Below are 17,460 nucleotides of genomic sequence, written 5' to 3'. Positions count from 1 at the left end.
ATCAACATTCCAGAGGAAATACCCATTGGACTTTGGGTGATTTTATTCTGCTTTGCCACTAATATCATAATAAACAGTGACAAATAAAATATAGTGTTATTGTTGTGCATATTATTTAAATTTTATTTATTAACAATAGGGGGGTAGTTACAACATTTACCCCAAAAGGTTCTTCAAAGGGTTCTTCGAGGATCCATTAAAAGGGGTTCTTTGAAGAACCCTTTTAAAGGGTTCTTCAAATAACGTAAGGGTTCCCCCCCAGTTTCAATTTGAAGAACCCCTAGAGCACAGGTGTCAAACTCATTCCACGGGGGGCCGAGTGTCTGCGGGTTTTCGCTCCTCCCTTGTACTTGATTGGTGAATTAACATCACTAATTAGTTAGGAACTCCCCACACCTGGTTGTCTAGGGCTTTGTTGAAAGGAAAAACCAAAAACCTGCAGACACTAGGCCCTCCGTGGAATGAGTTTGACACCCCTGCCCTAGAGGACACCCCAGGAACCTTTTATTTTCTTCAATTTCGCATCTCATAGCAAATGGTCTGAATATTTTTGTAAATAAGGTAGATGTTTTTTTATACACTTGCAAAAAAAAAAAAAAAAAAACTTTTCTTCATCATGGGGTATTTTGTGTAGATTGCTGAGCAATTATTTGTATTTAATCCATTTTAGAATAAGGCTGTAACGTAACAAAATGTGGAAAAAGTCAAGGGGTCTGAATACTTTCCGAAGGCACCTAATTTCATCAGGTCCGAGTCAACATTTGCATACGTAATATTGGGTATGCTATAATATCCTGTCAAATATTGCCATAATTTAAAAAATCAACACTGTCCATAACAATGGAGGCTGCCGAGGGGAGAAAGGCTCATTATATCTGGAACTGAGCAAATGGAATCAAACATGAAAACCATGTGTTTGATACCATTCCACCTATTCCACTCCTGCCATTACAATGAGCCTGTTCCCCCAAATGAAGGTGCCACAAACCTCCTGTGTTCCATAAGTACCAACAGATTTTTTTCTAAAATATATTTCCAATAAGTTCAGGGTGGGATAGAACATTTTCAGTGTGACAGAATGTCTAACTTCGCATGGCCAGTGAATACTTTATCATTGGGGGTTTAATCAAGTCACACTTTTTGTGTATTTCCACAGACTCATGAAACAATTCTATTGACTTGCTCTCAAAATACAGGTGTCTTAGTTAATTCAAATCTCAAATCAGTGTAGTAGATTCATGAACAGATTCTAACATTTTAACTGTCAATACACAAATAACATCTCTGCATCAGATGCTTTTCTTTAACAGCATTACGTTTCCGTGATTTCACAACAAAAGTAAACCATTCTTTAGAGAAGCCGTTTATCCTATGGAGCATTAAAATGGCATAGCTTCAAATCATTGCCAATTTAAAACACCCGTTATTGGCATTCAGAAGGGAACAGCCACGTCAAAAAGAGATCATACTTCATCCTCAATAACTCAGTTCTCAAAAATAAGTTAATTGTCCTCAAAGTCAGCAATGGCAGTAGAGTGATCTGTTTTGCTTACCATCAATCATTGTTTGACTCCATTTTCTAAATCACCCAACAAATCTGTGCAAGTGTGCCAAACACTGAAACTCATACTAAACAACAAGATATAGGAACTTGGTTCCATCAATAATTATTGGGTTTAACCACCGATAGACTCTATAAAAAACTTTATTGGCATTTGTTGAAAAACTTTTTGAAACAAACAAGTTCATCAACAAAGTGATGCATTGCCTACATAATCTGAGTGATGCTAGACAGCTGCAGCACCTCTTCAGACTGGGTCAGAGAATCAGTCGCCATCTTATCTGTTATCCTCAATGACAATGGTTCTCCTGGGGTAAGTGTCTACTTCCACAAAGATGTAGCGGAACTCTAACTTTCCAGTTTCAGGGTTCTGTTGAAAGAGTTAAAACATGTTCACCTTATATCACAACAAAAAGAGCCGTTTATGCCAATATTTATTTATTCTCTAATTAAATGGAGAATCTTGTTTCTTATATCAATAAAATAATGTCTCTAAATGCTATAGCGTTTAGGTCAATCAAGCAGATAAATTGCCCATAAAATAATATGGCTAGGGAATATGTCTAACCTCTTTAGATTCTGTGTGCACAGTTCCCTGCCGGCCTGGTTCTTCTCCCTGGATGTAGAACTTCAGTCTCATGTGCTTCAGTCCATCCTTCATGTACTCCACATGACTGTGGGGGAGAAAATAACAAAATAAACATGCTAGTAATCACACTGATGTAAATCACACAGTCTGTTTAATGCAGTGATCTTGTATTCCCATCACAGTGTATAAAGAAAGACCATCATGGTAAAAACAAATGTTGATCACCTGATTTTCTGTCTTCTACCTCGGCGGGACGTTTCACCGAAGCACTTGATTGGCTCCCCGAACACTCCAATCACCTGTGGTTTTACAAAGAGGAAGGAAGAGAACAATCAACTTTACACCCTGGGGTCGAATTAGATGTCAGAAATCAATCTTTTCTAAAAGCAGACCATCAAAAATCTGTGTTTTAAACCATTTCACCTGTGTTTTATATTGAAAGTCGACAGTGTTTTTTTGCTTCAATCTTCCCACAAAATGCATTAACGCAACACATTTGGCAGAATTTTTTCCATCAGATGACAGACGTGAAACGCTATTTGGCTAGCAGCCACACATAAGTGAATTAGCTTACAATGAAAAAGGTATTTTTTTGTAGCAAAAATGATGCATGGCCATCATATTTATAATATATATCATAGAAAGAATGTAGCCAGCTACATTTCCTAATGTTTTGCTTGAAGTAAATCTTGCATTTTACTTTGATACCAGAGAAAAACTACACCAGAGGAAAGGACAGGAGAAAAGTAGACTACACATCCATCAGTGTGCTGTCTGGTGATCCAATGATGTCAGCAGATCGTGTAACTGAAGCACAACATTTGTCCTTTTACATTCATCATTTGGAGCAAACCCCGACTGAAGCCGAGCAGAATTTACAAAGGGAGGGATTTTAGATCTCCATTTTATCTCTCCTTTTCTGTGTGAAAAATGCAGAATCCTGTGGTAACGTGACCCCTGACACCACATTGTTTTTATCAATCCTGTGGTAACGTGACCCCTGACACCACATTGTTTTTATCAATCCTGTGGTAACGTGACCCCTGACACCACATTGTTTTTATCAATCCTGTGGTAACGTGACCCCTGACACCACATTGTTTTTATCAATCCTGTGGTAACGTGACCCCTGACACCACATTGTTTTTATCAATCCTGTGGTAACGTGACCCCTGACACCACATTGTTTTTAATCAATCCTGTGGTGACGTGACCCCTGACACCACATTGTTTTTATCAATCCTGTGGTAACGTGACCCCTGACACCACATTGTTTTTATCAATCCTGTGTTTTCAGAGAAGTGCAGATGCAGGGAAAGAGACGAGCCAATGAGATGTAGATGGTTAATGTTGTCTTTAACTCAGTTCTCTCATATGCGAAACACATTCCTGCAAAAGGCAAATACATAAATGAACTCAACTGAGATGCAGACTAAGAGTAGATTGTCTTGTTGATGTTATGTTTCGGTGCTTGTTATCTCACCTCTGGGTGTAACCTGGTTTTGTTGAAGGCTTTGCTGTAGACCTTGTTGGGGCTGGAGGAGGAGAACAGCTCCTGGAACACCACATACAACAACCCACCTGAGAGCAAAACACCAAGGTGTCAACAGGTTGGGGCAACACTGTCTTTTAATCAGATTACATCAATTCATCTTTCAATATCATATTCTGGAAGTAAAAAAAAAAAAATCACCTGTTACTCCGAGTCCAATCAGCACAACTATGAGGTAGGTAAAGTCTTTGCCAGCTTCCTTTACTGTTGCGAGGGAGAGAACTCTGATTATGGTATACCCTTCTAGTTCTAAATTATTTGATAGCTGAAGAAAAGGATGATGCCATTATGCCAATGTCAAAACTTAAAATAGTTTAGTCTCATTCTTATTGTGCAAGTGTGATTAACAAGGCAAAATCCATATGGGCTCGGATTGAATAACAATACATTGTGTTCGACAGGCTTACCTTTATGTGCAGTAGAAGATCCTTGCCTAGGCACTGACACCTGTCCACCACCCTTCTCTTCTCCTTTACTTCTCAATCTTGTGTCGACAGAAATGCTTCGACTCCGCGTACAAAATATATTGCTCACAATAGGTGAGCGATTTGCAGTCCTATAGAAAATGAGTCTGGATGTTGCAGTAGACGGTTTCTGAAGGTGCAAATTGTTCTGCATGCGTTTACATATTCGCAGAACGGATTGCGTAGACAGTGTTTGATATTGATGCAAATTACGCTGCACAACTTTCAGTATGAAAGAATACACCATGTTGTCCTCTATTCACGTTGACTTGTTAGCTACTTCAGCTAACAAAAAAACGCACGCTGTATCTTGCCCCTATTTCGCAAAATGTCCCAGTATTAATTAACTGTTACTAAAGTCGAAACATTATACGATATAAATGACCTGATTGCAACACAATTCAATATATACTTCAATAAGTACTTGCAAGAATGTCAGCTTTGAGTTGGGGAGCTTGCTGTTGAACCTCCGGCGCATGCAAGTCGTCGTCACTGAACAAGCGCGAAGAATCGTGGGAGAGTGAGTTTTCTCGGAAGAGGCATTGTCAGTTTAAGTCCATGGCAGGTCCCAGTGGATGAAATCAAAAAGAATTATGTCTTTGATGAAATAGACATCACATCAATATCACAGATTTTAAAACATGTATATTTTAAACATATATTCTCTTTGATAATATACTCACGTATTCTAGACTAGTAGGGTAAGACACAGCACTTAGGCTACAACATTATAACAAGCGACAGGTTTGGGTAGTTTACTTTCTAAATGTAATCTGTTACAGTTACTACTTACCTGTCCAAAATTGTAATCAGTAACTTCAGTTTTGGATTACTTTCCTTAAGAGGCATTGGAAGAAGACAAAAAGGATCCATCAAACGCATTGGTGTGTCATCATAGTGGTCTCTGATTTGTGGTCAAACTCGCTCAGGTGGAGCAAACTTACACTTTCGCCTTTTTTCAATACTGAATTGAATGTCATTGAAAAAAACAGAGTGGTGTCATAAAACATTTTCCCAAACATCCTTTCTAAATGTCAAAGTAATCCAAGAAGTAATTATCTAGTTTTTCAAAAGTATCCATCATCTGATTACAATAGTTTTGCTGGTAACGTAACTGATTACAGTTTGCTTTATTGTAAACAGATTACATGTACATGTACCCTGACAAGTGACGTTGTTCATGGACAAGCACAAATTAATATCACTTTCCAATATACAAACTCAGTAAGTCTCAATGAGATTAGTATCAGTTTATTGAAAACATTCTGTCCAGCATTTCTTTAACGTGTTACCAAAGTATAGAGATCTCAGCAAACAGATGGGTCTCAAACATACACATACACGATATACACAAAAGTGTGTGGACACCTCTTCAAATTAGTGGATTCGGCTATTTCAGTCACAACCGTTGCTGACAGGTGTATAAAATCGAGCACACAGCCATGCAATCTCCATAGAAAACGTTGGCAGTAGAATGGCCTTACTGAAGAGCACAGTGATGGATATGAGCAACAACGGCTCAGTTGTGAAGTGTTAGGCCACACAAGCTCACAGAACGGGACCTCCAAGTGCTGAAGCGCTTAGCACATAAAAATAATCTGTCCTCGGTTGCAACACTCACTACCGAGTTCCAAACTGCCTCTAGAAGCAACGTCAGCACAATAACTGTTCTTCGGGAGCTTCATGAAATGGGTTTCCATGGAGGAGCAGCTGCAGACAAGCCTAAGATCACCATGCGCAATGCCGAGCGTCAACTGGAGTGGTGTAAAGCTTACTGCCATTGGATTCTGGAGCAGTGGAAATGCTTCACCATCTGGACTAATCTGTGTTTGGCAGATGCCAGGAGAACGCTACCTGACCGAATGCATAGTGCCAACTGTAAAGTTGGGTGGAGGAGGATTAATGGTCTGAGGCTGTGTTTCATGGTTCAGGCCAGGCCCCTTAGCTCCAATGAAGGGAAATCTTAACGCTACCGCATACAATTAAATTCTAGACGATTCTGTGCTCCCAACTTTGTGGCAACAGTTTGGGGAAGGACCTTTCCTGTTTCAGCATGACAATGCCCCCGTGCAAAGTGAGGTCCATACAGAAATCGTTTGTCAAGATCGGTGTGGAAGAACTTCCCTGGCCAGCACAGAGCCGTGACCTCAACCCCGTCGAACACCTTTGCAATGAATTGGAACACAGACTGCGAGCCAGGCCTAATCGCCCAACATCAGTGCCCGACTTCACTAATGCTCTTGTGGCAAGTCCCCGCAGCAATGTTCCAACATCTAGTGGAAAGCCTTCCCAGAAGAGTGGAGGCTGTTATAGCAACAAAGGCGGGACCAGCTCCATATTAATGCCCATGATTTTAGAGTGAGATGTTCGACGAGCAAGTGTCCACATACTTTTGGTCATGTGGTGTATTTTGAATGACAGGAAATAAAATATTGTAAAGGAAAGGCTATGGGGCAATCAAGGAATTAGGTAGTAGCCTAATTCATGATCAGTAATTGAGCACACATTTTTTTTACTTTAGCTTAGTGTGTATGAACAAGCCACTAGTACAACCATTCCCAATGTTTGAGATCCTAGTTGGAAATCTGATTGGAAATTCTCAAAATTAGGATCTCTGGAAAAACAATTTCATTAGGCTACTCTCTGAAGAGGTCTGTGACTTGTCATAGAAACTACATATTACATCCCAATGTCCCATTTCAGTCCTCAGAAATCACCAAAGAGATCTTTCATGTCTAGTGGATTAACACTAAGGTTAATGCCCTTCATGACATCACAACATTCTCTTGGGTGTGACACTTCATCCGGGGAAAGAACTCGAGCCATAATAGAGGGAGGGAAACATAACAGCGATACATACTGTGGATTTCCAGATGGTATTTCAGCACCAAAATGACATCCTTACGTTTGATAAATAAAAAAATCATTAATCAAGTTTCAAAGAACAGGTTCAGTTTTTCAGTCCATAAACAATGTACATTAAAGGTATTTATTCTTCTTTTAAAGTTTCGGTCCAGTATCTGAGTATCAGGATATGTGTCCGTTGGCTTTACAATCTCAGCCACTTGAGAAACACAAACAGGGCATCTCACCTCCAAACAAAATAAACCAACGCATACACAAACAAGCTTCTGTTTCTCCTTATCACAACACTCTAAATTGGTTTTGCCGCTCAATTCAAGTGCAACAGTTCTCTCAAGATGCACGAGGGAGATTAATGTTAGTTCCATGTCAAACTTGGCAAGATGCAGAAGAATGATGAATCTGTCTGAAGTATCTGTAGAGAAATGAAAACACCATTACTTTTAGTGTACTCTAGTCCACAATAACTACAACAACAGTTTATTACAGTTTGATATGTCACTTTACCTCTCTGTCTCTCCATCCTGAAGTTTCATTAGAACAGATTACTGCGTAAATCAAATGTGACCCTAAAGCATTAACACGTTACAACATACAGTAGGCCTATTTGCAGTATGTTGCCCATATTGTGCATGTGTTAAGACATTACTGTATTGTTGCAGTCTCTCTGTGTGTAGTTTACACAGCGTCAGTATTGATTCACATGGTTTCTTAAGTTCACATTACAGTTATACAATAACAGTATCACTAGCTGTGTCAACATGAAGTGAACAAATAACATTAACTGAACACATAAACTTACGCAGTGCATTACAAAAGAACAACAACAACATTAACATAAACAACAGCAAACGAGAACACTGAGCAAGCATATCAAATTAAACTAAAGATTGATTTATTGTTGGGATATTGAAGGCGTCAGCATAGTTGCAATGATGTAGTGTAGACAAACCATGCAGGCAATAACATAAATCCTATTGTCGACACTGTAACAACTCCCTCAAAATGTTCAAGTGAGAGTGGACTGGAATTACATTACATTTGAGTGGAGATCAAAATGTTTTGATTTAGCATAGTCCTTGTGTGGCTAAACAGTGTATCTTAATGGGGGGCGTTTGTGAGAGTGTGTTGTGTGCGTGCATGTGTGTATGTTTGCACTCATATTTATTTACTTGCAACCAAATTAATTTCATTTGAACAATAAGGACTGGTGAAACACATGACAAAATAATTAGATAAAACCTTAAAATAAAAATTATTAAGCTTTATTGTTTATTTTCTTACAAAGCATTCATAAAATCAGTCCTGAACAGTATTATTTATGTCTTTAAAAAGTCTCCTCTTTTCAAATACCCCCCAGTAGAAAAGTCTGAGTACAAAGATTACAGGCTACTAAAAGAGAGGGTGTGACAAATCAACTGAATTTACATTGTTTATGTCAAATAATACACAGCTACACTTAGAATTTTTTTTAATTTGTGAGAGGAATCAACATTTGAAAATGAAAATGTTAAAGATTAGTTTTGTATTGACATTTGACTTTCAATTTAGTTGAATTAGCATGCAATCAATTAATACCACTCATAAATCTTTTATGGAAAGATTTCCTTTGTTTATGTTATAGTGAACTTATTTATAATGAGATGCATGTACTGTATTAGTGGATGACTTGACTTTCAATCTTGATGTTAGTTTGTTCATGTTTTAATGGATATAAAAAGCATGCACAAGTCATACCATAGCATTTTCAATTATCATAGAAAGTTTTTTTTTTCTTATTCAGAGAGGGGTAATTACACTGAGGTTAGTTACTGAGTAGGCCTTATTGCCAAATTATTACTGATAAATGTTACATCTTTCCTCAAACTGAAAAATTGCAAGCATTGATACCCCAAAATATCATTTATAATATGCTGCAAAAGTCCTACAAAAAACACATGCTCTAAACATTGAACTGAGGAAGGTTTTCTAATCACAATAGTCCTTTGATGAATTTGAGCAACAAACTTGCATCTCACAATGTAGATATTCATCCAAAATGTTTTGTTTGATAACAATGTACCTTGTTAATGTCCAGTCAATAAGATTACAAAATCTGAAGTGACAATAGTGGGTCTGATTAGAAGCCTACTTAAATTCAAGTTTCAATTATTTTAAGCCAGTCTATATACAGGCAATTGTTTTTATCACTGTAGCTACTTTCATCCAGTTTGTTACATATTTCATATTCTCTATTTCCATAAGTCCTTCATCACCATCACCATCGCCATTATGCTGATGTGAATCTCCGCTCCGTATTTTCATATTTCATTGAAGCCCGTTCGTACTGATCCAGGATTGTACTATTCTCAAGAAGTCTATATGATGGAAACAATGCAACATAATGTAGAGCGTAAACAAACACACATACACACTCCCCGGACTAAGCCTTTCTTACACTGAATGACACTTAGGGTAACAGTTTATTTGAATGTCCCAGCATAATACTAACATGAGGGAGTCATGGCTTAAAGGTGACATTCAGTAAGTGCAATGATAGTCTAGACAACCTTATGTTGGCATTATGATGAAACATCCAAATAAAGTGTTACCCAACAAAGACATAAAATAAAATGATTTTACATTAATGCAAATTAAAATGGAAGACAACAGTACAGTTCATGAGTCAGGGGGTCTCATAGCGAGGTCAATGTCCCTAGAGTTGGAAAATGTGTGATAGCAGTGCATCAATGGTAGCTTCCTCTGTGTTAAAACTCTTTATTTCATCCCTCCGTCCCATTCATTTTTCCCATAGGGATTTTACCCCAAAGAATGTCAGTATCCAATGTCAGTATATCACTTATACTCTTCAGTCATATATCATTGGGACGCTTCGATTCACAGCTATTCATCAGACATATTTTCTGAATGTTTAGGTCAACAGAACTTTGACCTTTGACCTCTAGGGTACATATTAGAATTACCTGTATGAATTGCTTTAAAAAGGAAACGTGATAGATTTTAAACTTTATTTGACAAGATGTTCTGAAAGGTCATAAAATTAGCATTCAAATGATATATAATATAATCAATTTCGAAAGCACCAGCTACAACTATCGTTAAAAGAAAATCGCCAATATTGTGCCATCGACATTAGAATGTTGCAAGCTTAGCCAGTGAATTCTATGTAATGGGGAAGCTATGTTTTGGGATTCTAACTTTGGTGATAGAGGAATCAAATTGCACACACTCAGCTAGAACAGGTTTTCAAAAAGATTTGTAGACACAGTACAGGGCCATCACAGAATTCACTCATTAACCCCACAGAAGCCTTTGTCCAATATGGCCGTCAAACAACACAATGGGGTCTTACTATAACATTTTGCATGACCATACCTGTATGAAATATATACTGAGCAAAAATATGAACACAACATGCAACAATTTCAACGAATTTACTGAGTTACAGTTCATATAAGGAAATCAATCAATTGAAATAAATTCATTAGGCCCTAATCTATGGATTTCACATGACTGGGCAGGGGCGCAGTCATGGGTGGGTCTAGGAGGGCATAGGCCCACCCACTGGGGAGCCAGGCCCAACCAATCAGAAATAGTTTCCCCCCAAAAACGAGCTTTATTACAGACAGAAATACTCCTCAGTTTCATCAGCTATGTGAGTGGCTGGTCTCAGACAATCCCGCCGGTGAAGAATGTCGGATGTGGAGTCCTCGGCTGGCGTGGTGACACGTGGTCTGCATTTGTGAGGCCGGTTGGACGTACTGCCAAAATCCCTAAAACAACGTTGGAGGTGGCTTATGGTAGAGAAATAAACATACATTCTCTGGCAACAGCTCTGGTGGACATTCCTGCAGTCAGCATGCCAATTATACACTTCCTCAAGACTTGAGACATCTGTGGCATTGTGTTGTGTGACAAAACTGCACATTTTAGTGTGGGCTTTTATTGTCCTGAGCACAAGGTGCACCTGTGTAATGATCATGCTGTTTAATCAGCTTCTTGATATGCCACACTTGTCAGCTGAATGGATTATCTTGGCAAAGGAGAAATGCTCACTAACAGGGATGCAAACAAATTTGTGCACAAAATTTGAGAGAAATAAGCTTTTTGTGTGTATGGAAAATGTCTGGGATCTTTTATTTCAGCTAATGACACATGGGACCAACACTTTACATTTTGCGTTGATATTTATGTTCAGTATAATTGTAGTATGCCCTAAAATATCTTAAAATGTTCATAGTGTTTTAAAATACACAACCAAATGAGGGTGGGCCAGGTAAGGAATGATTATTCACAGAATTGTGGTAAGAATGTGCCTAAAAAGCTGTCAGAATCACTGACTTATGAACACAATAGCATCAACAATTGTAATATTTGATCCATAAACATGTAAAATGGACATGTACATGTGAATAATCATGGATGTGAGCTTATTAAAATGATATACAATGTTATCCTAGTAACTGTTTTCATTATGAGGACTATAAACCTGCCCCGTACTTTCCATTACAATGTAGTAAAATCCAATGTTGGGCCTGTTGAGGTCAATTATATTACTTGTAGTATTCTAGTAACAGACCAATCTGCTACAGCCCCAGAGTAAGAATGCATCTTAATTTAGACTAACTATGTGTAATGGTTTGCTGCTCTCAACATCAGGTGAAAACAGATTGACATTTCTATGGAATTTGACATTGTAATGTATGCGACACATTTCTAGTCCTCTGTTTAATGAAAACAATTAATATGATAACATTGTATATCATTTTAATCTGCTCACATCAATGACATCACATGTACATATCCATTTTACATGTTTGAATATTAAATTTAGCAATTATTCATCATAACATCTGCAGAAATCAGCGACTCAAAGCTTTTTTGGGCACATTCTTATCACGATTCTGTGAATAATTGAACATCTTTATATACAGTGCCTTCGGAAAATATTCAGACTGCTTCACTTTTTTCACATTTTGTTACGTATTTACTGTAACATTTATTAAATCGTATGACGCTACAAGCTTTGCACACCTGTATTTGGGGAGTTTCTCCCATTCTTCTCTGCAGATCCTCTCAAGCACTGTCAGGTTGGACAGGGAGCGTTGCTGCACAGCTATTTTCAGGTCTCTCCAGAGATGTTTGATCGAGTTCAAGTCCGGGCTCTGGCTGGGCCACTCAAGGACATTCAAAGCCTTGTCCCGAAGCAACTCTTGCATTGTCTTGGCTGTGTGCTTAGGGTTGTTGTCCTGTTGGAAGGTGAACCGTCACCCCCAGTCTGAGGTCCTGAGTGCTCTGGAGCAGGTTTTCCTCAAGGATCTCTCTGTACTTTGCTCTGTTTATCTTTGCCTCGATCCTGACTAGTCTCCCAGTCCCTGCCGCTGAAAAACATATCCACAGCATGATGCTGCCACCACCATGCTTCACCGTAGGGATGGCGCAAGGTTTACTCCAGACGTTACATTTGGCATTCAGGCCAAAAAGTTAAATCTTGGTTTCATCAGTCCAGACAATATTGTTTCTCACGGTCTGAGAGTCTTTAGGTAATTTTTGGCAAACTCCAAGCAGGCTGTCATGTGCCTTTTACTGAGGAGTGGCTTCCATCTGGCAACTCTACCATTAAGGCCTGATTGGTGGAGTGCTGCAGAGATGGTTGTCATTCTGGAAGGTTCTCTCATCTCTACAGAGGAACTCTAGAGCTCTGTCAGAGTGACCATCAGGGTCTTGGTCACTTCCTGGCCGCCTGTTTGGCACAGGCGGCCAGCTCTAGGAAGGGTCTTGGTGGTTCCAAACATCTTCCAATTAATAATGATGGAGGCCACTGTGTTCTTAGAGACCTACAATGATGCAATCATTTTTCCCCAGATCCCCGGATATGTGCCTCGACACAATCCTTTGACCTCATGGCTTGGTTTTTGCTCTGACATGCACTGCCAACTGTGGGATCTTATATAGACAGGTGTGTGCTTTTCCAAATCCTGTCCAATCAATATAATTTACCACAGGTCGACTCCAATCAAGTTGTAGAAACATCTCCAGGATGATCAATGGAAACAGGATGCACCTGAGCTCAATTTCAAGTCTCATAGCAAATGATCTGAATACTTATGTAAATAAGGTATTTCTGTTTTGTATTTTTATATATATTTGCAAACATTTATAAAAACCTGTTTTCGCTTTGTCATGATGGGGTATTGTGTGTAGATTGTTCAGGATTTTTTTTGTTTAATCAATTTTAGAATAAGGCTGTAACTTAACAAAATGTGGAAAAAGTCGAGGGGTCTGAATGCTTTCCGAAGGTACTGTATCTGGCACACCTGGCACATTTTGATGTGTATTCTACATCACTATGAACATTTAAAGATATTTTTGGGTATACTACAATTATATTTCATACAGGTATGGTCATGCAAAATGATTAAATAAACCCAATTGTGTTGTTTGGTGGCCATATTGGTAAAAGGCTTCTTGGCTTAATACATGGATTCTGTGATGGTCCTGTATCTACAAGCCTCTTCCATAACATTATAGTCCAAAAACATAACTGCCCCATTACATGGAATTCTATGGTTAAGCTTCAAACATTATAATGTCAATGGCACAATATTTGCGATTTCCTTAACAATAGTTGTAGCTGGTGCATTCAAAGTTGGTTACAGTATATTTTATATAATTTAAAAGGTAACTTCATGACCTTTCAGATTGACTTTTCAAACAAAGTTGAACATGATTCAGGATTTAATGCACTTCTATCACACATTTTCCAACACTAAGGACAGAGATCTTCAACAAAATCACTATGAGACACATCATCCCAAGTGAGCTGTACAGATCATATTTGGGGGTCTGGCTCATGGACTAGTAGGCTTGAAAAGCCATGTTCAGTATTTCATTCATTCAACAAGTCAAGACAACAGGATAATACCGTGTAAGTGTGACTTCAGTAAGCCTTAGTAATGTCTGAAAACATTCCAGGTGACTAACTTGTTTAGAATGAGGACTGTGACTTTAGTATTGGTGTATGTAGTCCTATTAATGTGCTTAATTAAAAGTGTGCTAATTAAATATCTGTATGTTAAATAATACAGCTATGATCTGTTTGTGCTACGAGGCTAAAAGAAATACAGGTTAAAGGTGAGAATCATCCTTATTTTCCATAGGTTCAACAGAAGATGACTGGAAAAGTCCATGCTAATAAATAATAAAATGTTGCTCATGATATGACCTCGGTAAGAAGAGGACACATACATGAGCTTCAAATCAACCACGCAAAAAAATAGCAGCCAAATTTCACACAAAAACTCACCATAAACCAAGATGGCCGCAAGCAGAGGAACCATCTTGATGACAACAATGAACCATATAAAAAAATCTAACAAACAAAACAAACTGAATCCAGAATAACTTCACAAAAAAGTCAACATCAAAACTACATAAAACTACCATTACTGAGATATTGACTTAAATGGTCAAACGATGACCTACACAGAAACATAAAATATGTTTATTGTTGTATAGGGGGGGGGGGGGGGGGGGGGGCTTACCTTGAGATTGCCTTACACCCTAGTCGTGTTGTATTCTGATTCGTGTTTGCTCAAAGAGCCAATGAGGCAGAACCTGAAATGTCACCGCTCTGTCGTTTAATATCAAACTCTTTTTTGCATAGAGATTATCATATGTACTGTAAATGCATATATTGGCTACATAAAAGCAGAACATTTCAACAGAGTTTTGAACTCTGGAAGTCTTGCATGCATAGAAATGGCTGTGCTGGACATTATAGTTAAAACAAGACTTTTTCAGGTATACAGGTTGAATACAGTAGAGCACACATAGTGCATGCATAGCAAAGGTACTTTATCTTGGAAGTTATTTTTGAAGTCCAAGAAGTGTAAACATTTAATTTATCAAGCCATCAAGGTGCAGATATCTGTACAATCAAATATAATTGAAGAAAACAGATTTGTGCCAACTTTACCACATAAAAAAAATAACACAGTTAACTTTTACTATTAACAAAGTTATTTGTGTTTATATCTTTTGAGTTTACAAAATAAAGTTATTTGCATTCAAAATTGATTAACCCATAATCTCTTTAACAGTGGCAGGCACCAATACAAGCCCTTCTGTTGAGAGTCACTACAGACTGAATTGATCTACATGTCCTCTATAGAAAAGAGGTGTGTGTTTGTCTGATACATTGCAAATGTCGTGCACTCTATTTGCACATCATAAATCTGTATTTTAATTCAAGATGGATATCTGAAAACCTAACAAGGACACTGGCAATGTTTCTTGTTACTGAGCATGGGTTGGAGCTACATAGATAGATAAAGAAAGCAATATAGAGACAGAGACAAAGAAAGAGAGTGAATGTGTGTGAAAGAGTGAGATAGAGAGTGAGATAAATAGACAGGGAGGGGAGGAAGATAGTGGGTGAGAAAGAAAGTGAGGGGGCAGGTCTCACTACCACAGCATAACTCTTTATGGATGATAGCAGAGTTGACAAGAAGTAGGAAGATCAAAGATCAAAGCAAAAAAGGAAGCTACAACCTAAAAAAAAAGAAGAAGAATGAGAGAAAGAACAAAAATAGAGGGGGATTAAAAAATGTTTAAAAAGGAAGAAAATCAATGTCACCCTCCCCCATGACATCTTCTATTAGGATGTCTTCATTGACATGGATTGATTGACCATGGATCATTGGAAATCTATAGATACTGACCGCTGGACTGCCTTCTCGTGACGCGACAGTCGGTGGCTCGTCGTGGGAACCTCTTCCAGGTCGTCATCGAGGTCGCACCCGTTGTCGGCCGCTTCCTGTGAGTAGCTGTGCTTCATCACCAGTATGCTGCGCCGATTCCCTGTGGCAACGCTGGGCAGCAGCGGCCGTACCGGCTGTGGTGGAAGGTCCGTGAGGAGGGTCTCGCGCGTGCTCAGGTTGCCGCGGCTACCCCGCCCACTGAGTGACAGCTGGGACAGGTGGGCGGAGCCCGGGTTGGAGGCGAAGCCACAGTGGTGGTCATGGACGCAGCGTGAGGATGAGCGGCGGAGCGCGTGGTAGTTCTCAAAGTCCTCCGCCAGGTCGACTAGGTCCGCGGAGGCTGCAGTGGCGTGCGTGGCGCTCCGTAGCGTGCAGAGCTCGTAGTGCGGCGGCTCGAAGACCTCCTGGAACATGGTGGGGTCGAAGTCCTCACGCCGGAGGATGTACTTCTTCCTGGGCTGTTTGATCTGAACGATGACGGACACAATGAGGAGGATGAGGACGATACAACAGGTGACGCCGATAATGGTGCCATTTGTGTTGTTCAGGTTGTCCAGGATATTGGCTTTCCTCTTCTCTGTTGGAGGAGGGAGACAGATGGGGGGAGAGAGAAGGAAAGAAATAGAGAGATAGGTGGGAGGGAGAGAGACAGTGAGAGAGGAGCAAATAGTGGTGATCAGGAGACATTTGAATGTTTCTCTTTTAGAGAGTATGTTGTTTTCTGCTTCCATCTTTGTGAATGCAGTCATGTGGTGAAACACATTGCAGTTCTATAGTTTTTCCACTGTGCGGGGCTGCCCCTTTAAGAAATGGCCAACTTACACACACACACACACACACACACACACACACACACACACACACACACACACACACACACACACACACACACACACACACACACACACACACACACACACACACACACACACACACACACATACACACACACACACACAATCAAATTAAATTAAATCTTATTTGTCACATGTTTCAAATACAAGTGATGTAGACTTTACCGTGAAATGCTTGCTTACGAGCCCTTCCCAATGATGCAGAGTTTAAAAATAATAATCAAAATAGCAACACAAGAGGAATAAAATAAAATACACAAGAATGGAGCTATATATCAGAAGTATCATTACCAGATCAATATGCAGAGGTACGAGGTAGATCTGTACATGAAGGATAAAGGGTAAAGTGACTAGCCATCAGGATAGATAATAATAAGAGTAAAATAAAGAACAGATTAGCAGCAGCAAATGATGAGTGTAAAAGTGTGTGTGAGTGTGAGTGTGTGTAATGTGTATGTATGTATGCATGTATGTGTGTGCATATGTGATTTCACACCTGGCGAAAAGATTACTGTAGCTCTGTTGGAATAATTTTTATAAATAACTTTGTCATCTTCTGGAAACAAAAGATGCTCTACAGCAGGTGTTCCCAAACAGGGGTACGCGGAATGCTGTCGGGGGTACGCCAAAAAAGAATGTGATTCACATAAAATATATCTATTTATTTAATTATTTAATTTTTGCACTTTTTTTCTTCTTCACAGTTTCAAACAGTCCATTTATATTTTCCAACGGAGCTATACATTTGGGTGAGTTTTTTCTCTCACCTGAGTAGCCTCGTTTCACTGCCAAAAATAAAATTAAACCATCTAGTGT

At 39.0% G+C, this 17,460-nt stretch overlaps 2 protein-coding genes across 7 annotated transcripts in view; both read right to left on the bottom strand.

Moving 5' to 3' along the window:
- Positions 1 to 7: 7 nt before the first annotated feature.
- timm21 (translocase of inner mitochondrial membrane 21) lies at positions 8 to 4,685 on the bottom strand. The gene is made up of 6 exons (XM_055881513.1): positions 4,110 to 4,685; positions 3,844 to 3,906; positions 3,634 to 3,731; positions 2,376 to 2,449; positions 2,130 to 2,235; positions 8 to 1,931 (listed from the first exon to the last, which is right to left on the bottom strand). Exons 1-6 carry the CDS (start codon positions 4,411 to 4,413, stop codon positions 1,839 to 1,841), a joined length of 738 nt encoding a protein of 245 aa, XP_055737488.1. The 5' UTR covers positions 4,414 to 4,685; the 3' UTR covers positions 8 to 1,838.
- A 716-nt stretch (positions 4,686 to 5,401) lies between these two features.
- neto1l (neuropilin (NRP) and tolloid (TLL)-like 1, like) overlaps positions 5,402 to 17,460 on the bottom strand; it is a 175,530-nt gene continuing 163,471 nt past the window's right edge. For 2 of the 6 annotated variants that reach the window (XM_055881510.1, XM_055881506.1), the window contains 3 exons: positions 15,752 to 16,367; positions 14,573 to 14,645; positions 8,278 to 9,385 (listed from right to left, as the gene is read on the bottom strand). In XM_055881510.1, coding sequence (XP_055737485.1) covers positions 14,585 to 14,645; positions 15,752 to 16,367 — 677 coding nt within the window. In that variant the 3' untranslated portion in view covers positions 8,278 to 9,385; positions 14,573 to 14,584. Of the gene's footprint in view, positions 7,444 to 7,535; positions 7,577 to 8,277; positions 9,386 to 14,572; positions 14,646 to 15,751; positions 16,368 to 17,460 lie in introns of those variants that run through there. The other 4 variants (XR_008754548.1, XM_055881507.1, XM_055881508.1 and 1 more) reach the window with 4 other exon arrangements.

This window comes from Salvelinus fontinalis, chromosome 25, assembly GCF_029448725.1.
Source record: "Salvelinus fontinalis isolate EN_2023a chromosome 25, ASM2944872v1, whole genome shotgun sequence".
NCBI lineage: Eukaryota > Metazoa > Chordata > Actinopteri > Salmoniformes > Salmonidae > Salvelinus > Salvelinus fontinalis.
The sequence above is the reverse complement of the archived record's forward strand: the minus strand, read 5'-3'. Positions and strand labels throughout refer to the sequence as shown.

What these genes read in the sequence shown, in the direction of transcription:
- timm21 (XM_055881513.1), bottom strand. Translation starts at nt 4,413, where the DNA reads ATGGTGTATTCTTTCATACTGAAAGTTGTGCAGCGTAATTTGCATCAA. An exon ending in ATCTTCTACTGCACATAAAG is followed by an intron (nt 3,907 to 4,109) that starts GTAAGCCTGTCG and finishes CCCTCGCAACAG; the next exon opens with TAAAGGAAGCTGGCAAAGAC. An exon ending in GGTAGAAGACAGAAAATCAG is followed by an intron (nt 2,236 to 2,375) that starts GTGATCAACATT and finishes TCTCCCCCACAG; the next exon opens with TCATGTGGAGTACATGAAGG.